Source organism: Solanum lycopersicum, chromosome 7 (genome assembly GCF_036512215.1).
Source record: "Solanum lycopersicum chromosome 7, SLM_r2.1".
NCBI classification, from domain to species: domain Eukaryota; kingdom Viridiplantae; phylum Streptophyta; class Magnoliopsida; order Solanales; family Solanaceae; genus Solanum; species Solanum lycopersicum.
In genome coordinates, this window is record NC_090806.1 from 66,633,773 (window position 1) to 66,654,506 (window position 20,734).

The 20,734-nt window shown below is 29.4% G+C and overlaps 3 protein-coding genes across 3 annotated transcripts; 2 read left to right on the plus strand and 1 right to left on the minus strand.

Annotated features, from left to right (window-relative positions):
• The first annotated feature begins 1,240 nt into the window (after positions 1-1,240).
• LOC101249384 (exopolygalacturonase-like) lies at positions 1,241-5,077 on the plus strand. Its single transcript, XM_069287127.1, has 4 exons — positions 1,241-1,519; positions 1,597-1,905; positions 4,120-4,635; positions 4,723-5,077. The coding sequence occupies exons 1-4, from the start codon at positions 1,373-1,375 to the stop codon at positions 4,954-4,956; spliced, it is 1,206 nt and encodes a 401-aa protein (XP_069143228.1). The 5' UTR covers positions 1,241-1,372; the 3' UTR covers positions 4,957-5,077.
• A 108-nt stretch (positions 5,078-5,185) lies between these two features.
• Positions 5,186-6,132, minus strand: LOC101248406 (AT-hook motif nuclear-localized protein 16). Its single transcript, XM_004243158.5, has one exon. It carries the CDS (start codon positions 6,062-6,064, stop codon positions 5,309-5,311), a length of 756 nt encoding a protein of 251 aa, XP_004243206.1. The 5' UTR covers positions 6,065-6,132; the 3' UTR covers positions 5,186-5,308.
• A 4,575-nt stretch (positions 6,133-10,707) lies between these two features.
• On the plus strand, positions 10,708-13,449 carry LOC101248119 (carbohydrate-binding X8 domain-containing protein). The gene is made up of 4 exons (XM_004243157.5): positions 10,708-11,337; positions 12,235-12,705; positions 12,787-12,817; positions 12,977-13,449. The coding sequence occupies exons 1-4, from the start codon at positions 11,271-11,273 to the stop codon at positions 13,149-13,151; spliced, it is 744 nt and encodes a 247-aa protein (XP_004243205.1). The 5' UTR covers positions 10,708-11,270; the 3' UTR covers positions 13,152-13,449.
• Positions 13,450-20,734: the final 7,285 nt, after the last annotated feature.

The following is a 20,734-nucleotide window of genomic DNA, read 5'->3' on the forward strand; positions in this document are numbered from 1 at the left end:
TTGCGTGACAATTTCTTGAAAAATATCACTTAATTTTCTTTAATAACACTATTTATGAAATTTCTCAATAAAAAATGCAAAGCCAAATTCATCTACTCTTTTTTTTTTTGGCGTTATGGCCTTGTAAATTAATCCAACTCTCTCTAGCCCAATTTTTAATGAGGCTTAAAGCCCATTTCTTTTGTCCATTTTAAGACAATCATTTTGCATGATTTACACATATATTCATTTTAGACTATCACTTAAATTTTGTCCTTTTTTAAAAACTTATGTGAATAAGTCTTCGAAAAATTATCCTTCCAGACCGATAGCCTAGGGTATTGACTACACGAAATTTTTTTTTATCGACTACGTAGTTGACAATGTATACAATTTTTAATTGTTCGTCTAATATTTTCTCATAAGATTATCAATTTTTTTCAAAAAGAACTTTAAGGTCTTCGTCTAACGGATTCATAAGTCACAAAGAAAAATAAAAAAAAAATATTATTTACTAAATAATTATTTAAAAAAAACGATCGATCGAAAATTTCAGCGTCAACTATCCAACTCTTTTCGGTATATGGCCCGGCCCAATCAAGCAATTAGCTCTAAACTATGAGGAGCCCAATCTTCAATTGTGGTTTAAAGCCCACTTCTTTTGTCCATTTTAAAGACTTATATAACAAAATTTCAACTAAAAGATAATAATAGTAACAAAATTGTGTTTTTTCGATTTAGTAATTTTATTTATACAGAAACAATAACTAGGTTAAAAATATAGGCTAAAGTCGAAGGTTGAGAACAATATTTTTCTCTAATAAATGTAAATAAATTGAAAAACTCGTTTCAGAAACTGAATAAATTGTTTACCAAAATAAGAAAAGGTAAAAAAAACAGAAGTTAAACTTTCTTATTAATTTAGTTATTAAAAGTCAGTAATAAATTATTCCAACCAAAAATAAATGGAATTTTTATCCCAAATATTAAATCCTTGAGAATACATTAATGTTGGTGACAAATAAAAGAAACAAGTCCTTGAAAGTTAAATGGTACAAATATCGGTATAAATATATATATTTTTAATTATTTTACTTAATAGGAGATATAGTTACCTCCTAAAACAAAAATGTATTAGTATTTTTTATTTACAATAATTATCAGTGGCTTAATGGTAAAATTGCGTCTTTTTGGTAAGTAATCATGAAAAGGCCAAAAAGAAATCATGTATAAATCCAAAAATGGAAATAAGTCCAAAAAAGAGGTAAACACATCAATTTAGCTAAAAAGGTGTCTTGACTGTATCATTTTACTAAAATCCAATATTTGAACCTCATTTCATTTATATATAATCTTGGTTTTTCAGAGAGATTAGAGCAAATTAAAATAAAAAATGGTTACATTAGCTTATGGAATTTTTGGTTTGTGTTTTCTAGTATTCTTTAGTATAGCAAATGCTAAATATTATCATTCACAATTGAAGTATTTTAATGTCAAGGATTATGGTGCTGTTGCTGATGACAAGAGAGATAACAGTGAGGTTTGTGTTTCTTGTTTGTATCGATCGTCAGTATTTGATTTTAAGCCACTAATTTTATTGAGATGTTTTTGCTACAGGCGTTTTTGAGGGCGTGGTACGATGGTTGTAGATGGGGAGGAAGGAGTGTGATTTATATTCCATATGGAACTTATAAATTGAGTGAAGTTTCATTTGAAGGTCCATGTAATGATATGATGATATTTGTAATAAAAGGTGTTCTAAAAGCTCCAACACATATATCATTGTTTAGTACAAATACTTGGATTGGTTTTCGTTACATAGATAGGTTAGTTGTTAAAGGTGGTGGCTATTTGGATGGACAAGGTGCTGTTGCTTGGCCATACAATGATTGTTCAATAAACCCCAAATGCATGCCTCTTCCTGTGGTAAGTTTTCTCCCTTTTCGAGTGTTTCGTAGAATTATTCGGTATCTGTGTTTGAAGATAATAAGTACTTTCTAGAATTAATTGAAATACTCACAAGCTTGTGAGCGGATGCTTTCTAGATTTTATCGGAACACTCACAAGCTTGTTAGTGGACACTTTGTAGAATTAATCGAAACACTCACAAGCTTGTTAATGGATATTTTGTAGAATTAATTGAAACACTTACAAGCTTGTTTGTGAATACTTCGTAGAATTAATCGAAATACTTACAAGCTTGTTAGTGGATACTTTGTTGAATTGATCGAAACACTCACAAGCTTGTTAGTGGTAACTTCATAGAATTCATCGAAACACTCACAACTTCATAGAATTCATCGAAACACTCAACACCTTGTTAGTGGATACTTCATAGATTTAATCGAAACACCCACGAAATTGTAAGTGAATACTTTGTAGAATTAATCGAAACACTCAGAAATATGTTCCTACATCATGATTATCAAAAATAAATTTCTTTCATTTTCGTAAGTGGTGAGTTGATTTTGAATTGAACGAATTCTTGCATAATTTTTATTTTTCTTAAAATATTTGGAAGTATATATCTTAGTTTCATGATATTTAGCTCGAGCGTCCGTTTGGATTAGTAATTAGTTTGAAGCACTGAAATTAGTTTTATAAATTAACTTTTTGTAAATATAAAAAAATTTAATAAATAAAAGTTAAAAGAATGAACGACGGATATGAACAGAAAAGAAAAGCAAATTAGTTTCGAAAAATATATTTTGAGAATTAAATAAATTATTTAAAATAAATAGTAAAGATTTTTATCAAAATAAAAGTATCTATAAATTAGGAATTAACATAAATAATCTTTATTAACTTATAAGCTTAGTCAAACATATCTTAGAATTGAGAATTATGTCTACTCTTAATATCAAATGATAATTTAGAGGGTTTCATTTTTAAGTCTTTAAATCAATTTATTTTTTTTCTCCTTAAATTTAGTTTACCTTGTTAGCACTAATATCTTTTTGTAATTGCGATTCTATAAAATCCCACAAAACATGCTACTACATTATTATGTCTCTTATTTCAAAAGTGTTTTTAAGGTAAGGTTATAAACTAAACATGGTATTTAATGATTATGTTTCTTATTAAGAAAATGTTTTAAGGTAAAGTTCTAATTACCAAATAGTTGTTATCTTCCTTATAGTTATTTCTTTCTTTTACAATTTTGAAATGTTTTTTAGAACCAAGGATCTATCGAAACCGTCTCTTTACTAAGGTAGTGGGAAAGTTTATATATACACTATCCTCTTTAGATCCTACTGTGTGAAATTACATTGGATGTTGATGTTGTTGTTGTTATTGAGTCCTGATCAAATCAGGGGTCACTCAATGTCTTGAAAAATGACGCATATGTTTTAGGCCTCCAAAATCAAAGGGCCTACTTTTTTAGTAATAATAAAATTATATTAAGTTTTTGTCAACCAACAAAAATAAAAATAAAGAATGTTTTAATTTGTTTCGAAACATTAAAGAATGTTTTTTTTATGGATCAATTTTTAAATTTAACTTCCACATGATATGTTTAAGACCACAAGATTAAACAATATTTTTGATATATATATATATATATATCTTTAGTTTAAGATCATAAAAAATAAAACTTTTTTAATTAAAAAAAAAATTGAATCTCAATTATAAAAAAAAATTAAAAAAATTTAAGTCTTCCATTTATTTTTGGCTTTAAGCCACTAATTAGCTTGAGCTGCCACTAGATTTTATATTCTCAAGTTTCACTTCATGTGAAAATTCTATTACTAGTAATTTTTAAAAAAATTTAATGTATAAATTTTTTTTAGTGTATATAACTATATGTTCTCTTACCCCAACCTACCAAAAAAAAATAATAACATTACTTTGAAATGATTGTACCTGAAGATTCGATTCTAACACCTAGTAATTGCCTTTCTCATTTCTTTTTTCTAAAAAAACAAAATATCAATTTTTGCGGGGAGAGTTACTCGTTTCACGTTTCATATGCTTGTTGGAGGTAACATGTAGTAGTTGTGATAATTTAGGTGTGCTCAAGCTGACACGTCTCTATATACCTATCCTACAAGCTACTTGTTTCAATTGTCTTTCTTATTTTAGATGTTTCATATTTGTTACAATTCTGATGTTTCATCTTTGTGTAATGTACTAAACTAGACAATGAGATTTGATTTCGTGACGAATTCAAGAATCCATCATTTGAGATCAATCAACAGCAAGAACTCCCACATAAACCTCTTTGCTTGTGAGAATGTAAACATAAGCTTTGTACGATTAACAGCTCCAGATGAAAGCCCTAACACGGATGGCATTCACATAGGATTATCAACCAACATCAAAATTTCAAGAACCGTCATTCAGACAGGCGATGATTGTATTGCAATGGTTACTGGAAGCAAAGACATCGATATCTCCAATGTTACGTGTGGACCTGGACATGGAATCAGCATTGGTAGTCTAGGTAGAACCCTTGGAGAAGTTGTTACAGCGATAAACGTGCGAAATTGCACATTTATTGGTTCTCAAAATGGTGCAAGGATCAAAACTTGGGCACCTTCTTTGTCTAGTGTTGCTTCTAATATATTTTTTGGTGATATCTACATGGAAAATGTCCATAATCCGATATTAATCGATCAACAATACTGTCCAACTCCATCTTGCAGTGATCAGCTGGTACGTCTGATCAATACATTTCATATAACCAATATTCATCTACAGCTGAATTACTGAACCAGTGTTGTTTTTTCAATGTTGTGTTAGGGACAGGATAACTCGAAAGTACAAATAAGCAACGTGACATTCAGTAATATATGGGGTACGTCTAGTTCAAAAGTTGCAGTCACATTAAAATGTAGCAAACTGGTGCCCTGTAAGAATGTGCAGCTTGACAATATCAACTTGAAATACCACGGACGAGGAGGACCAGCTACGTCTTCATGTTTGAACGTGATTGGTGATTCGTATGGAAGACAATCTCCTCCTAGCTGTTTATGATCGAGTTTTATCTTTGTGCATTTCATTTTCCTTCGTTGTACTTTGTTAAAAAATAAACTCAGGATGTATAAACTAGTATCAATGTTCCATAGGAAAAGAAACAGAATTCTGTTCTCCAAAATGTGATTTAGTTTTCTTCCTTGCAAACAGGGGAAACCCTGTTTTTAGCCAAATTCAGTAAGTTTGGCTTACTCGTTAAAACTAAGTCATATAACTAAAAGAACATTCGTAACGAGTGACAATACTATTGAACTTTATAAAATTGAGTACTAGTACAATAAAATATCAAATGTCAACGTATTATGATGCCTTTATTATTATTTTTTCAACTTCAAACTCTTTAACTAAAAATCTAGGACTTTGATAGAGTTCTCCCAGGTGCCCATGAATAAACCTCAGGATGTAAAGCCCCATTAGTAATTACACTCTGTGGCAAGCCATAGATATCCGGGACATCGACCTGATGACGTTGTTGAGTCTTCTGGTAATGTTGGTTTTGAGCAGCAGTGGAAGCAACGAGATCATCATCGTCTAATGGCAAACGATCAAACGTTGCATTCATGAAAGTTGCAGCCATGATGATGACTGGTCCTGAGGCTATGAGTGCACCCACCACACCCCCACCAATTACCTGCCCCTGAGCCCCAGCTAAGTAAATTGTGAGCCCTGTTACCCCTGGTGGAGCAGGTGGTGGTAGGACTGACCCGAGTATCGAGAGGATTTCAAATCGTCCATGTAATGTCACAATGGACCCTGATGTAGCTGGTTGACGCAATGTCACGTTTGTCACACACCCTGTTGCACTCAGCACGCATATACCACGTTGCTTCCTCCTCGCGAAATTCACTAGGCTTTCGTTCACATCACACCCTGAATTTACCTCCATCGCGTGTGCTCTCAGGGCGTTAGCACTGTCCCTTGTGATTATGATTGGTGGTTTCGGCTTGTTCTTCGAGCCAGCTGGTCTGCCACGTGGACGTCTCACGGAGTCCCCATCGCGTACTTTTGGTAATTTAGCAGCCAACATTAAGCCACTTGTATCAACTCCAAGATTGTTGTTATCAATTTCTTGATTTTGGTTTATGGTCTCTTTGGTTATACAAGCCATTTTTTTTTTACTTCTACTATTTGATTGATTAAACAGAAATTCAAGAGAATACAAAGATTTGGATTAAGAATCTGTGTTTATGTAGGGGATTTTGTGGGATATAATTAATTGAAGAACCAAAAAGAATGACTAAAGATTAGGAGATAGTTAAGTAAAGCCAATCAATATTAGTATAAATCATTGGTATTTTAGTTTATTAATCCAATTCCTAATTCTCAACAGATTACCCTTTCATGTTGATTGCCTTCACAAACATTACAACCAATATTTGCCTTAATTATACTCTACATTGCAGAAATTAAGTGTAACAGAATTCATACAACTGCAAAGTTGATTTGCCATACTTTTTTCTCACAAAGTCAGTTATATATTTTGGGTGGACACAAATATAAATACACGTAGTTATCAAAATGTCATGATTTCACGTTGACTAAGTCCATGTCAATAAATAATTCGAAATATCTATGATTTTTCTTAAAACAAGTCAAAATTAAATTGCAATGATTTGAAGTACTTTTTTTATACTAATTCAAAACGACAAAAAACTCGAGATATGTAAAGCACATTATTTTCATTTCTAGTCGAATAGGGGGGAAACAGATATATTCAATTTAAAGTTAAGTAAACAAAATTTAATATTCAATCTTCGAGTCAACAATATTTTCTATCTTGATATTTTATACACATCACTTATGAACCTTTTATTTTGGGTACAAAAAATATAATTTCATAAATTGTCGAACTTAATTATCAAATAAGTAACAAATAATTAATAGTTAATCAAAGCATAGAACAGTCATTCGAATACTAATCAATCTAGGATGGCATTTAGTAACATTATTTAAGACTGCTAGTGAGATTCGAAAATGAGAGCACTAGCTCATTTGAAATCCATTCAAGGTGTCTCAAACTGTTGCCTCACGATATTTTGTTATGTCAAGGGTGTTCAAATATATTATCTAATCATTTCGTGTATTATAATTTTACTTGTATATATGGTATTTTTTTTAACGAATATGCATGTGGCTCCACCCCTGCTTAGATACACTCTCGATCTCCTACATAACAAAGCAAATGATCTCAATCTCTTGTAAGAACATAATGCTCTTAATAAAAGTCGAGAGAAGTGTTGAAAACATCTCTATACTTAACGAGGATCAAAAGATATATTTCACTCATTTTGCTAGATCGAAAATTAATATAAGTTCATTTAATCAAGTAAAATTTTTTTTTAAAACTGTCAATAATTTGAAAATAAAACTGATAATTCATAATATTTTTCTCTTAATTTTTTAATAATTATAATCTTTATTAGCGTAACACTTTTTTAAAAAAAATAAAATCTATGTCTTTAGGCAAAAGGAATCTTTTTGAGCCATAATGTCAAACAATGGCCTCAAATTTTTCACATATTCATTGACCTTTAAGAAGCATAAAAGTCTTCATGATAAATTCACCTTTATACCCAATTTTCTTTTGGCTCAAACCTCGAAATATTTTGCCTGCCCATTTTCATGTTGTTGTGATAAAAAGAGTAAGAAGGTGGTAGAAACGGCGGTATTATTAATTATTACTATTATTTTATATAATATAGTCACTAACCACTATAACTCTATAGTCATTTGTAGTCTACATCAAATGCTTACCTCAAATTAAAATAATCAAATCCAAAGAAACAACCCAAGAATTCACTTTATTTGCACATTATTAAAAAAAGCCTAAAAAAATATATTCTTACTAGTTTTTTTTTTTAAAAAAAAAGACCCCTAAGAACTTTGAATCAATTGGTCAAAAGTATATCCTTAGACTAGGATACTAAGAGATACTTGTGATCAACTTTAAATAGTTTAATTTACTGTGGGAGCAGTTGAATATTTGTGATTTTCCCTCCAGTTTACAATAAGCTTACTAAGAATTATATCCATTCGATTTGATTTATTTATCTTAATTTTTTAAATTTTTTAAATTTTTTTTATATTGATAATTTTTAATTTTAATTTTTCACGTGATATTTTAAAACTTAAAAATTTTAGTAATTTAATTAGTTGGTTTTCTAAACTGTTTCCTTGTTGGTGAGAGTTTGATTCCCCACGTTATAATTTTTTTTCTCACCCCTATTTTTGTTGTAAAAAAAGATATGTTTATAAATATAAATTAAAGAATATTTTAACGGAGAAACTATCTAAACACAAGCATTTATATCATTTTTAATAATATTCCTATGATTTGAAATAATTGCATTATATCCTACTTATTAATAATATCATATCATATTTCAAGTAACACACATCTAGATACATTTTTTTGGGAGAGAGGCGAGCTAAAATAGAAAGGGAGACGAACAAAATTTGTCTATAAACTCAAATACATATGAATTTACTTTAATATTGTGTCTTTAGAACAAATTATATATAATTTTGACCTCGTATATGCCAAAAAATACGACACAACAAAATCTAGTAAGATTCGTAATATTGTAAACTTGTATGTATCTACGTAATTAACTACTAACTTAATTGAAATTTTGTTACTTTTTTTTAATTATATGTTTTACTTATTTTTATTTTAATGATAAGATGTAATTTTCTTTTTACCTAAATTAAAATTTGAACAATAAATTAAAATAAGCTTAAATTAAAGCCACAAATATTGCCGCAATTATAGTAAAAAGTACATATTTAGCATCTTTTCTTTTCTGCTCTAATAGAATTGTAGATAAAGTCCTTCAAATTCAACAAGACATGCATGCTTGCAAAGGATTTTTCTCTCTTTTTTATAAATTTTAAAATAATAATTTAGCTATTATTAAATTCTTTCACTATCAAGAATTTAATGCTACCACTCATCAATTCTCAAATCTCAATTAGCATGAAGTAACAAAGGGCCAAAAATCCCCCCCCCCCCCCCCCCGCCCCAAATGCCATCCAAAATTGTCATTCCCTACACCTTTGACACTCTACTGGGCAGTTAACAAATTATTATACTAAGGTCCTAATATCCTTCAATTTTTATTATCTTTCAATTTATTTTATAAGTAATTTTCTACTCTTTTTCGACCTACATGACACTAATTTAAAAAAAAAAGTCAATTAGCGTTGGCCTCACAAGATAGTGTCACGTAGATGAAAAGGGGATAAAAAATTATTAATAAAATAAGTTCAAGGGTGATAAGACCTTAGTATAGTATAAGTGTATCTCTGAGATTTTTGACATAGGTTGAGGAGTACTTGTGCGTATCTCTAAAAAAAAAAATTACCACTTCAACATCTTATTTATAGTTTAAAACTATCTTGTGTTGGAGCTCCTTAGGGGAATTAAGGGCAAAAATATGATTTTTTTTTTCTAACGGTAAAAGGACAAATTGGACATAGCTACGAAATTTATTGGTAATTCCTAGTTAATCCGTAGCTTAATAGAATTAACACGTACTAATTTTTATTATTTATTTATGAAATTTTGTCCGTCAATCATTTCATTTAGTTTTTTCAAGTGTTGTAACTTCTTAGTAATTGTCAATTTTAAGCAAAAGATAAAGTGCAATTTCAATTTCAAACACTAACTTGTGGTTCATTGCAACAAAATTTGCATTAATGTAGATAGATAAAACTATATGACAAAAAAAGTTTATGTATTTTATGGATATTCAGTTAGCAAAAGTGGGCCTATCTATTGCGTGAGAAAGCAAGAACTAGTGGGGTTTAATACTGAAAAATTTAAGTGTCCTACCTACAATAACTCTGAGAGGAAGAAAATAAAGTAACATATTACCAACTTTGTACTAGTTGTGTAATTGCTTTGGAGACATGAATATTTCAGACCATGTGGCCTTAAATATAGATATTATTATTATTTCTTCCTAAGTCTTAATCTTTAAGGAAAAAAAAACCATAACAATTGATAAGACACCTTGGCTAAAAGATGTGAAGAAATAGAAAGATTAGATAATTATGTTACGTATGTATACCATGTAGTTGGTGTTTCAATGATCATTACAACAACCCAACCAAGAAAATAGATGTAATGGGATGATTATTGTGATGTGTTGTATACTTTATGTATTAGTCCCCACTTTTTAGTCATGTAACTGTTGCGTTCGCCTCCTTCTTTTTAGTTATTAATAATAGAGTATTAGTAGTAATTATTTCAGATAATCATGTTTTTAACTATGCAGATGTGAAATGGATAAGAATCAGACCTTTTTGGGTAAATTATCCAAATCGTGACTATATAAGAAAATAATATCCTATATATGGATAGTTACTACGCCTTTTGTGTTTAGCTAAGTTCAGAGAGCACTTTTACATTGATAGTTGTTCGTTCAGTTGTTTCGCGTAGCAATTGGTTCAAATACTAATTAACGATATAACAATCTCATGTTCAAGCTGAAAACTTCATTTGATGTATTGAAAAGAGTTAAACATTTATGATTTAAAAATTCTTAGAATTCGTCATGATCACAGTTGATTCTTAGCAATGAAAATCTCCTGCTCTAATAATAACTACGATTTTTATCTTTATCGATCCCGATAAGGTAACGCATTATTTCTCTCTTGTCTCTTGTAAATTATGGTTGAGTAAGGGCATATTTGGAAGAGGGTAATCAACACAAAGACATTGAAAGGAGACCACAACTCCATAAGAGCACATGACACAATAATAAGTGAGAGCCATAGAAGCATGCATCATCACTTGGTTGGCCTTCCACCAAGTATGGCTAATTGATCATTGGCTACTATAATTTTTTTTTTATAGTCCCATTGAAATAGTATAAAGTTCCAAAATCCAAATCACCAAACAACAAACAAAAAAAAAAAAGTTAAAAATTTGAACATATCATCATCATCATTACTTTCATCACTACTTCAACACCCCCACACTTTAAAAAAAAATTTCCAAACAATTCCCTCTTCTTTTCTTATACTCCTTCCACTTCCCTCTCCCCCCCTTTTTGTACCTTTTTCTTCTTCCTTCCCCTTGTTATGTCTCAACTTCCCTTTACTCAACTCTCTCACCTAAAATCTCTTTCTCTCTCTCTTTTATTTGTATTTCTCTCTCACTACACAAACCTCTTCAAAAGAAAAAAGGGATTGTAGTAATAGTTCTACTCAATATTGATATAAACATATACATATATGCACAAAAGTATTATTATGATTCGTTATCGTGAGAGCGAATTTTGAAATCGCAACATAGAAATTTCAGCACAATGAGTAGGAGGATTCTCAGGAGTTTTTACATATTCATCCAAATTTGTTGTCTTCTTATATGTTCAGGTAACAATCTTTTTTTTATCTTCTTATGATAGTGATGCATACTAATAGATGAATTGTCAGCTTTCTGAGATAATAACTATTAGTTGAATGAATAACTGTTCGAAAAAAAATCAAAATCTTATGCTTTTTTTTTTTTTTTTGTCGTTATAGGTATCTTATTCTCTCTGTTTTTATGAGGCAAAATGATTCTATTTCTTGTAGAGTACTTCTATAGGGTGTTAATTTTTTTGCCCATTTCCATTTGAGTACTATCTTAAAGAACATTGATGTTTTAGTCATAATTATTGAAATTATATTTTAGTTTGCATGTGAATGAAGTTTTGATTTTGAATTCACTGTTTGAATTATTATACAGAGATCAAGTGATTGACTATTACACTTTCCCCTTTTTTGAAAAAAGATAATGATTATTAATTTCATCTTTTTTTGACTCTCCCATCCATCTTTTACCTTTGCTCATTATGTTCCTTTCAAATTTAAATGTCTATAGTGCCCATTTTTCCCTTGTCTAATCAAATTCTTTGGGACAAACGATTTCATATCTAGAGCTCAAACAGAAGTCTAATGTTTCCACGTTTTGATCGAGGAAGCATAAAGGGTAGAAAGTAGTAATAATTACATGAACAGAAATAATTTCATTCCAATTGGTAAAAGTTATATAGGATGTCACTTTCATTACAGGTAAGTAATACTTTTCTTTTAAGCTGTTTACATAATTGCAGTTAAAGTGTCCCTAACTTAAGTTTTTTCGTTCATTACTTTTATCTGATGAAACAGTTACTATCTCATCTAAAAACTTAAACTGTTAATAAAGAACATATTTTTAGTTAAACTCGATAACATATTGAAGTGTGTGCTCATAACACACTTTTATATTATTGTTTTGTAACTTTGCAGGTTCAAATGCTACACATACAGGACATAATTCCAAGTCCATTTCCAGTAACCAAAAGGACATAACAACTCCAATAACAACAGTTCCAACTGGAACTCCTCTCACCACTACTCCCACTATAACTACTCCAGTACTGAATCCAACAATCTCTGATCCCGATTCGACCTCTAACGGTCCTTCCAATCCTGTACTGACACCATCTGTAACCAATTCCCCAACATATTCATCAGGATCAAGCAGCTGGTGCGTGGCGAGTCAAGCTGCCTCACAAACAACCCTGCAAGTCGCTTTAGACTATGCTTGTGGATATGGTGGCGCTGATTGCTCTGCCATTCAGACTGGTGGCACTTGCTACAATCCCAATACGCTTCGCGCCCACGCGTCCTTTGCATTCAATAGTTACTATCAGAAAAATCCAATTCCTAATAGCTGCAATTTTGCTGGTGCAGCTGTTACTACAAACACTGATCCTAGTAAGTCCAAAATCAAAATCGAAAAATTCACTCTGTTACATGTTAGTAATCCAAATTTCCTCATTTAATTCGCGTGTGCAGGTACTGGCTCATGTCAATATCCATCAACAAGGTGAATAAATTTGTATTACTTTTTGCTGTCGCGAACCTACAATCTCAGGATTGGAGGTGAAGAGTGCTTACCATCTGAGCAACACGCTACTGTCTATTCTTTCGTTCAAATTAGCCTTATAATACTGCAATATTTTCTTATAAATCTTGTGAATTGCAGCACAAGTGCATCCATTTTGAATACGACGAATTCAAGTGGTTCAACAGTATTTGGCGCTGGGCCAATTACGCCTACTACTTCAGCAGCTGTCTCACCAAATATCATCCTGAATTATTACCATCACATTTTTATTCATCTCGTGATACTGCTAGCAGACTGTCATAACATCCTCTGAAGCCGAATTTTTTCATGGCAATTGTGGAGGACAACATACTGCTGCTCGATTTACGACATTGAGTTAACAGAAATGGTGTGATCAGTGATGTCAAATTGGTAACAAGCTGTTGCTTTTTTTCAAATCAATTTGCTGAAATGACATGTTGATGTTGCTGGATTTGTAGTGTAGCTACTTTGTTAGCTAGAAACTAAAGGTTTCTTATAAGTTTTGTAAAAGCATATAGGACTAATAAATGTAGTTATGTGGATAAAAGAATATGATACACATTGCTTTTTGTTTTGCTAAACCGAAGAAATAGTGACAGAGTCAAAATTTTTATTTTCTGAATAATTTTAAATGTACGAATATATTTATAGGTTGCTTAGACAACAGAATCTAACTTGGGAAATTGTGTAAAAAGTAAGAAGTTTCCACTGACAGATTGTGAATAGCTGATGAGTAGATGTGAGAGTTGCAATCTGAAAAAAATAAAAGCAAAAGAAAGAGAGGATAAGAAAAGCAAAAGGGAGAAAGAAAACAGAACTTAAATGATTTGTGATTTAAATTTGAGTTTATTTAGAGTATATTCAAGTTTCACAGATGGAAAATTCAATGATAAAACTCATTCAAATTACAAGTATTAGTTAATAATACGTACATTCTATCCTTTTCAGATCGTCATTAAATTTGATTTTGCTCTCAATTTTTCGAAAGGTCCAAATCTGCTCTTTATCTATTGAAATTAAAATAGAAGTCGTTTTTTGGCGACCCTCAATTTCTACAGGAGGAATTACAATTTCATTGATGGTGAGGGTTAAATTGGTTCCTATTTTGGGCATTCTCACCTCTTAAACTAGCTTTTAAGATTGAAGTAAATTAATTATGGCTAGGTATTTAACAGGGTACTTTACATTGGTATATTTAAAGAGTGATACAATGTGTATTTATGTATCTATGTTTCAGTTTCAAAGCTAATATGTATATATGTGTAGGGTGGTAATTGAGCCGGTTGAGTTAAATTTTGGCGGATCAAATGGGTCAAGATAATAAACGGGTAAAGACCCATCCCAATCAAAATTTGTTTGGGCCAAAATGGATTGGGTCAAAACGAGTTAGTAATGGATCATAACCCAATCCGTTTAATAGCATTATTTGTTATTTTACAAGTTTTTAGTACCTAATTAATATTTTTTTACTGTAACTATATATAACATATAAAATAATATAAAAATTAAAAATATTTTGATAAGATTTCTCAAAAATCAATTAGGCTTACATATCAATCTAGTTTTAATGAGTGGATATGGATTGGGTTGAAATGATTGAGCTAAAATTGGACGGTCAATAAACAATCCAAACCTAACTGGATTGGGACGATTTGAGTTTGATTTTGTCACTCCTATTTGTGTGTTTGTGTGCGAGATTGGGAGAGAGGAGATTGTGTATATACGATATGAGTATCTCAATTACAATTGTGATACAAGTTTCATTTGAGATATGGTGTGTTGTCTCTCTCATATATCTCTTCTGATCTCACTCGCTCGCCTCTCTCCTCTTTAAGACTAATGCAATTAATTGTAATAGACACTTAGATAATAATGATCCAAACTATAGCTATTTATGAAAAAACCCAGGACCAGAAGAGCAAGCCCATAGTCTGGACCTGGTGGATGACCACAGCCCACATATAAGAGTGGGCCGAACAGTATCACAAATTCCAAAAATCATCTCTGTGATACCACAACTATGTTCATAAAATATTGTGTCAAGAGAAGGCCTTATCTTTAATTGGCTTTAGAATTAGTGTATTCCCACCATCTAATTGAGAGGCTAAGGTACTGAACTCAACAGCTATACATGTATAATGATGTATTCTCACCGTCTATGTTTATTTGTTCAGGTTTGATTTAACATATGTACTCTTTTAAGAAGTAAGAAATAAAATGGTAATTTACTATATTACTCCTAATTACACCATTATAAGTCATTTAAATGTTTAAAATAATTAATAAAAGTAAAAGAAAAGGTAATAAAATAATAAATTAATTATCTCTTAATTTGAAAATTTTTCAAATTAAATAAATAAAAATGAACGAATGAAGCAATATACAAAGATAGTCAAACAGGTGGATGTCTGAGAACACTGAATAAAAAAACTATGGAGCATGACACAACTACAGCTAGTAAAGAAATATTACGTCATTCGCACCTCAAGACTTGGGCAAGGCATCGAAATATGCAGGGTGCACCTCCTTTGATAGAAAATTATGTTATTCATACGAGTTGAATTTCTTAATTTTTTCATGTGTTTATTTCTTTTTATATTGAATTTTCTTAGCGAAAGATTTTCAAATAATATTTGACTCAGATTTCTAAGAAATTATTACTCCATCGTCTATTCGATTTAAGGTGTGTTGGTCAAATATTGACTTGAATGACTTCTTGTTCAGAGGAGGACCAACTCTCGTTAAAAGATTCGTTCGAAAATTACGTTGTATATATAGATCAATTTTTTAATATATATGTATTGACACTCTTTGAAACAAGTTAAAGGTTTAGTTTTCTCGTTAGATGGTTGCAAAATTTCTATGAGGTAATTCTGTATTCAAGCCTTGCTATCCTCATTTTAATTTATTTTACTACAACCATTGACACCCCATGATGAAAATTCTGAATCCACCACTAACTGTACAATGTTGCATGTTTTGACTTGCATGGGGCCGATAATTGTTCCCTCTATCTTTATCAAAGCGGAATAAGACTCGCATATAGTACATTTCTTTAAACATTATTAGTAAGATTACGCTGAATATGTCGTACTCTTATGCAAACATTATTTGTAAAATTACCCTCATTGTTACTTTAAAGCTACAAATATCTAAAACTAATAATGATACGTATACCCCTGATAATAATTATTTTAAAAAATATGTCTCATAAGTCTTCATCTACCTAAATTTCAACAGTCCTACGTCAGAATATTTAAGTTCGTGTACGTTATGGTTTCATAAACCTAAACGTAAAAACTAGTAATATAAAGCCATGTGCACCGAATGGGTGTATATCATATGATAATATAAATATTCGTATTAATTGGTATATAGTATCAGCACTCAATTGATTTGAAAAACAATTTAGTGAGTAGTTAATGATAAGGGTAATATATGAAAGAAGTGAAAAAAAATATTTTTTTTTTAAAAATAGATAATTAAATTTTGAAATTTTATTTTTATTGTAGCGGAAAAGTAAAAATATATCGAAAAGAACTATACCGTTTTGTTATCTTCTCCAAAACAAATAAGTATGAAATATTATGGTATGGGTGTTTTAGTTGTTTACTTATTTTGCTCAGACGTACATACGAAGGCAATGGACGTATCATATCATTGATGCATGCACTCTCAAGATGCCTTGTCTTTTCGTTTGGTGTCGATTATTTGTATTGGAGTCTGAAACCTTACCGTGAGTGAAAAACGCTCCCTATAATGATAATGTCATACTTGAAAGAATTAATCAACTTCGAATGAATTATTTAAATAAAAAAATAAGATCATATATAATTAGATAGTTGACGATTTAAAAATGAATTAAATATCAATATCCATTTTATGGTGAGAAGCAATTGTTTCTTTTACGTTTATTAATCTACTATAATTATATGATATTTACTTTTTACGAATTACTGTGTTTATCAATTAATATTTACTTGTCAACTTATTATTTTTTATATATATGTTCTTGTTTTATGAAAATCTAAATCTATTTTGATTTTTATAAACGAATTTAATATTTCATTTATTTTTGTTAATATTCGATCTGATTCGCTCATCTATGTTTTCTTGATCTTTCACAGACTATATATAATCAAGTACTCCTATATTTTTTATTTTTTTGGGAGCTAATATTATACTCCACAAGATGTACTATATATGAGGTTGTGTAGACTACATTTATTAATAATGATAAATATTTTCAGAAGAGGAAAATACGAGTCAGGGAAATCAGACTACGTACTCTGTGAATAATTAGGCGTTAAGTAGGTGCGGAGCTAACTTAAGACTAAGGAATTTGGAAAAATTATATTATTTATAAATAGTTGAAAATATTTTTTGTCTATATATTATAAGTGTTAAATTCTCTTTGTTAGTTCGTGTGATTAGTATTACTCTATATTTTGATTTCTTTAATGAAAATTATGACTCTATTAATATATTTTTAAACGTGTAAAGGGGCATGCAATTAGATTGATCGTATTGAAATAGATATATTTTGTACGATCCGGCTCCTCTCCATTTCTTTTATTTCCATTTTTTCCAAGTTCCTATTTGGATTAATGACACGTGTCATAGATTAAAATAAATGGTTAAGATTTTATTTTTTTAAAGTTAACCTCTAATCATGATTTAGTTAATAAATACATTATATATTAATATTAAATATTAAAAAATATTATAATATAACTATCTGCATATTATCTTGTCCATAAATATAGGGGGAAAAATTTTCTTCCTAAATTTCTTTTATATGTAAGATTTTTTTTAAATTTTTTTTAATAAAAATTTCTTTTAAATAATTTTTTTAATTTATTAACTAAATAGAAGTATAGAAACTCTAATTAACTATCGTATGTACTGTATTTGTAATCTTATTTTGAAATTGAAATTAGTTTGTTAAAATGGTTTAATTATCTCTAGGTAATTTATTAATCACGGATTAATATGCTTTTAACAAAAGATTACAATAAAAAATATTATATAAATGAAGAAAAAAAAGATCCTACGGAAAAAAAAAAGAAGAAAACTTTTCTTTTCTATATTTATGGACAAGATAATATCTTGCTAAGATTGTGAAATTATAATAATTTTAATACTTGATATATAATGTACTTATTAACTAAATCATAATTAGATGTTAACTTTGAGAAATTAAATTTTAATCATTTATTTAACCAATAACACGTGTTATTAATCCAAATAGAAACTTGAAAAAAAAATGGAAAGGAACCGAATCCTATTTTGTACATGCTCATTTTAATGTACTAATGCTGAATGTACAAGACTAGTCAATTAATATATATAGACAAACAAAAACTAGCTGGAGAAGTTTTTTTCTTCTCTCTCTCTTTTTTTTTTTCCTTGCTTATATTGGCTTAATATAAGGAAGAATTAATCATAATATAATTTCTTCAACTACCAGCAGCAGTATGATGACCCTATTTCTTTTAAATTTTATTGATGACACATTTTCAAAAAGCAGTCCAGTACAATCAAATTATTAACAAGACTGATCACAATCATTCAATATTTACAATCAAAATGTAAAAAAATAAACGCTGTGGATGGAAGCAGAGGCCGAGCTAGGTAGAGGACGAAAGATAATCTCAATAATTTATGTGATATTAGGATCAGATTTATCTCAAATCATTGTTCACTAGGGTTAGATATCGTCTATGTTGTACTGTTTATGGTCCAGTTAATAAGGTTTGGATGTGCGAGAATTTTAAAAAGCCTCACATTGGAAAAGAGAAGAGAAATTGATTTTTTTTATAGACTTGGACAATTTTTTCTTCATACACTAACTTTTGCGATTAAGTTAGATTCAAGATACTTTTTTATCGATTGAAAAGAAAAAAATAATTTATATATCCTTTAACTTTTTCGTATATTTGTCTTTTTATATTTTTGATTAATCAATAAAAATTTTGTATCAATTACTTTCGAACTAAATGACGATGGTTCTGTTTTAGGGAATCCAAAGAATTGTGTGGGATCGGATAGATTTATGTTTATGCCCTACATTGACAAATTTCACATTTTAGTTTTTATGTTTTTGTCCTATTTTTTCTTATTGTATTTTTTGTTATTTTATTATTTAAAATTAATTTAATTTATTTTAATTTTATTCATAAGTGAGTGATGTTTCAATTATAACATGACTAATACGTTTTATTGATTATTTTTTTTTATAAAGGAAGGTAAATTCTAAAATAGGATTAAAAAAATAATAAATCTTAAAGAATTGTGACTCTTTTATCGTTGGTCATTTTTTTTAAAAAAAAATTACAAATGTATTTCTTATAATTTTTGTATCATTATACTATTTTACTACATTACAAATTAAAAAAAAAGATTTATGGGACCGTTTGATAACTGACTAGAGTAATGTAGGTGTTCATATTAAAACATTGCTTGAAAGAAATTTGATACATGTTCAACCCTAAGGAATCGTTTGATAACTGACTAGAGTAACGTAGGTATTCATATTAATATTATTGTGATATATTAGGTATGACAATATATATGTGTATGTTTTTTTAATCAGTAATAATAATTTAGTATTAACTACTTCATCTTTTATCCTACATGAATAACTTACATTTTATTAACCTATGAAATATATAAATATTAGTTATACAGAATTTAATATCGATATAACTCACCTCGAAATCAATTATTAAACGACCCGTAATCAATTTTTTGTCTATATTTTTGACATATAATGGCTAAACTTAGGAACCATAACATCAACAACAAACTCAGCAAACATGATGACCCTATTTTTATTATTTTTTTGAAGTGTCATGTTTTCAATAAGTGCCGTTGAGTACGATCAAATTAATTACAAGTCTGATAACAATCATTCAAATTTTACTATTAATGTGAAATGGGAACCTTAGACAAAGGCACATTCAAATTAAATAAAGATAGTTCTGTTTTTGGGTACCCTATGATATAGGATAATTATTTACTTATTAAGAATAATTTAATAATTGAATTATTGCGAATTTGACTCTTTTGCATACTTTGTTTTTATTTATATTAGAAAAAGATACACGTACCACACGTATTTAAATCAATACCAACTCATACAATACGGCACCAGCAAATAATCTGGACCTTCAAATAAATGACTTTTAAATCGAATTAATTTGGACCAAATAACGGTGGGGTCAAAAATTAGTTTACTTTCCTTCCAGTTATACCCTTAGTTCGCCATGGACGTTTTGAAAAGTCTGAGGACATATCAAGGAATTTTTAATTTCTTTTTTTTTGGGATATATAAGGAGAGCAAGTTATGATAGTTAAATAACTTACATAAACTGTATTTAAATTTTAATGGGGTAATTTTCTAATGATATAATTATACTGTAAAGGAAAAAGACTCAAATATATCGAACTTATGAAAATCATTAAAGAAAATACTCATTCATGTCATTATTTTTTAATTGTGGTTTTAAAAAATCATTTTTTACACGTGGCCAATTATAATTTGGTCACGTCATCAATTTTCAATAAGAAAATCCATAATTCTGAAGAAAAAAAAAGAATTAATTTTTTTTGATTTTTTAATTAAGTAAAGTAATGACATGGTCAAATCATTGTTTGTCACATCATCAATTTCTTTTAATAAAAAAAATTAAAATTCTGAATAAAATTTATTTATTTTTTGTTTTTTTATGATATGGCCTAATTATAATTGACCACGTGTCAAAAATGGTTTTGCAAAATCACCGTTAAAAAATAATGGCACAGATGAGCCTTTTCTTTAGCGGTAATAGCATAAATGAGTCAAACTTTTAACTGATGACATAAATGAGCCTT

Excerpts from the sequence above, each read along its gene's own strand:
- LOC101248406 (XM_004243158.5), bottom strand. The coding sequence starts at position 6,064 with ATGGCTTGTATAACCAAAGAGACCATAAACCAAAATCAAGAAATTGAT.
- LOC101249384 (XM_069287127.1), top strand. The coding sequence starts at position 1,373 with ATGGTTACATTAGCTTATGGAATTTTTGGTTTGTGTTTTCTAGTATTC. Across the intron at positions 1,520-1,596 it reads ACAAGAGAGATAACAGTGAG|GCGTTTTTGAGGGCGTGGTA; the intron begins GTTTGTGTTTCT and ends TTTTTGCTACAG. Across the intron at positions 1,906-4,119 it reads AATGCATGCCTCTTCCTGTG|ACAATGAGATTTGATTTCGT; the intron begins GTAAGTTTTCTC and ends GTACTAAACTAG.
- LOC101248119 (XM_004243157.5), top strand. The coding sequence starts at position 11,271 with ATGAGTAGGAGGATTCTCAGGAGTTTTTACATATTCATCCAAATTTGT. Across the intron at positions 11,338-12,234 it reads TTGTCTTCTTATATGTTCAG|GTTCAAATGCTACACATACA; the intron begins GTAACAATCTTT and ends GTAACTTTGCAG. Across the intron at positions 12,706-12,786 it reads TACTACAAACACTGATCCTA|GTACTGGCTCATGTCAATAT; the intron begins GTAAGTCCAAAA and ends TCGCGTGTGCAG.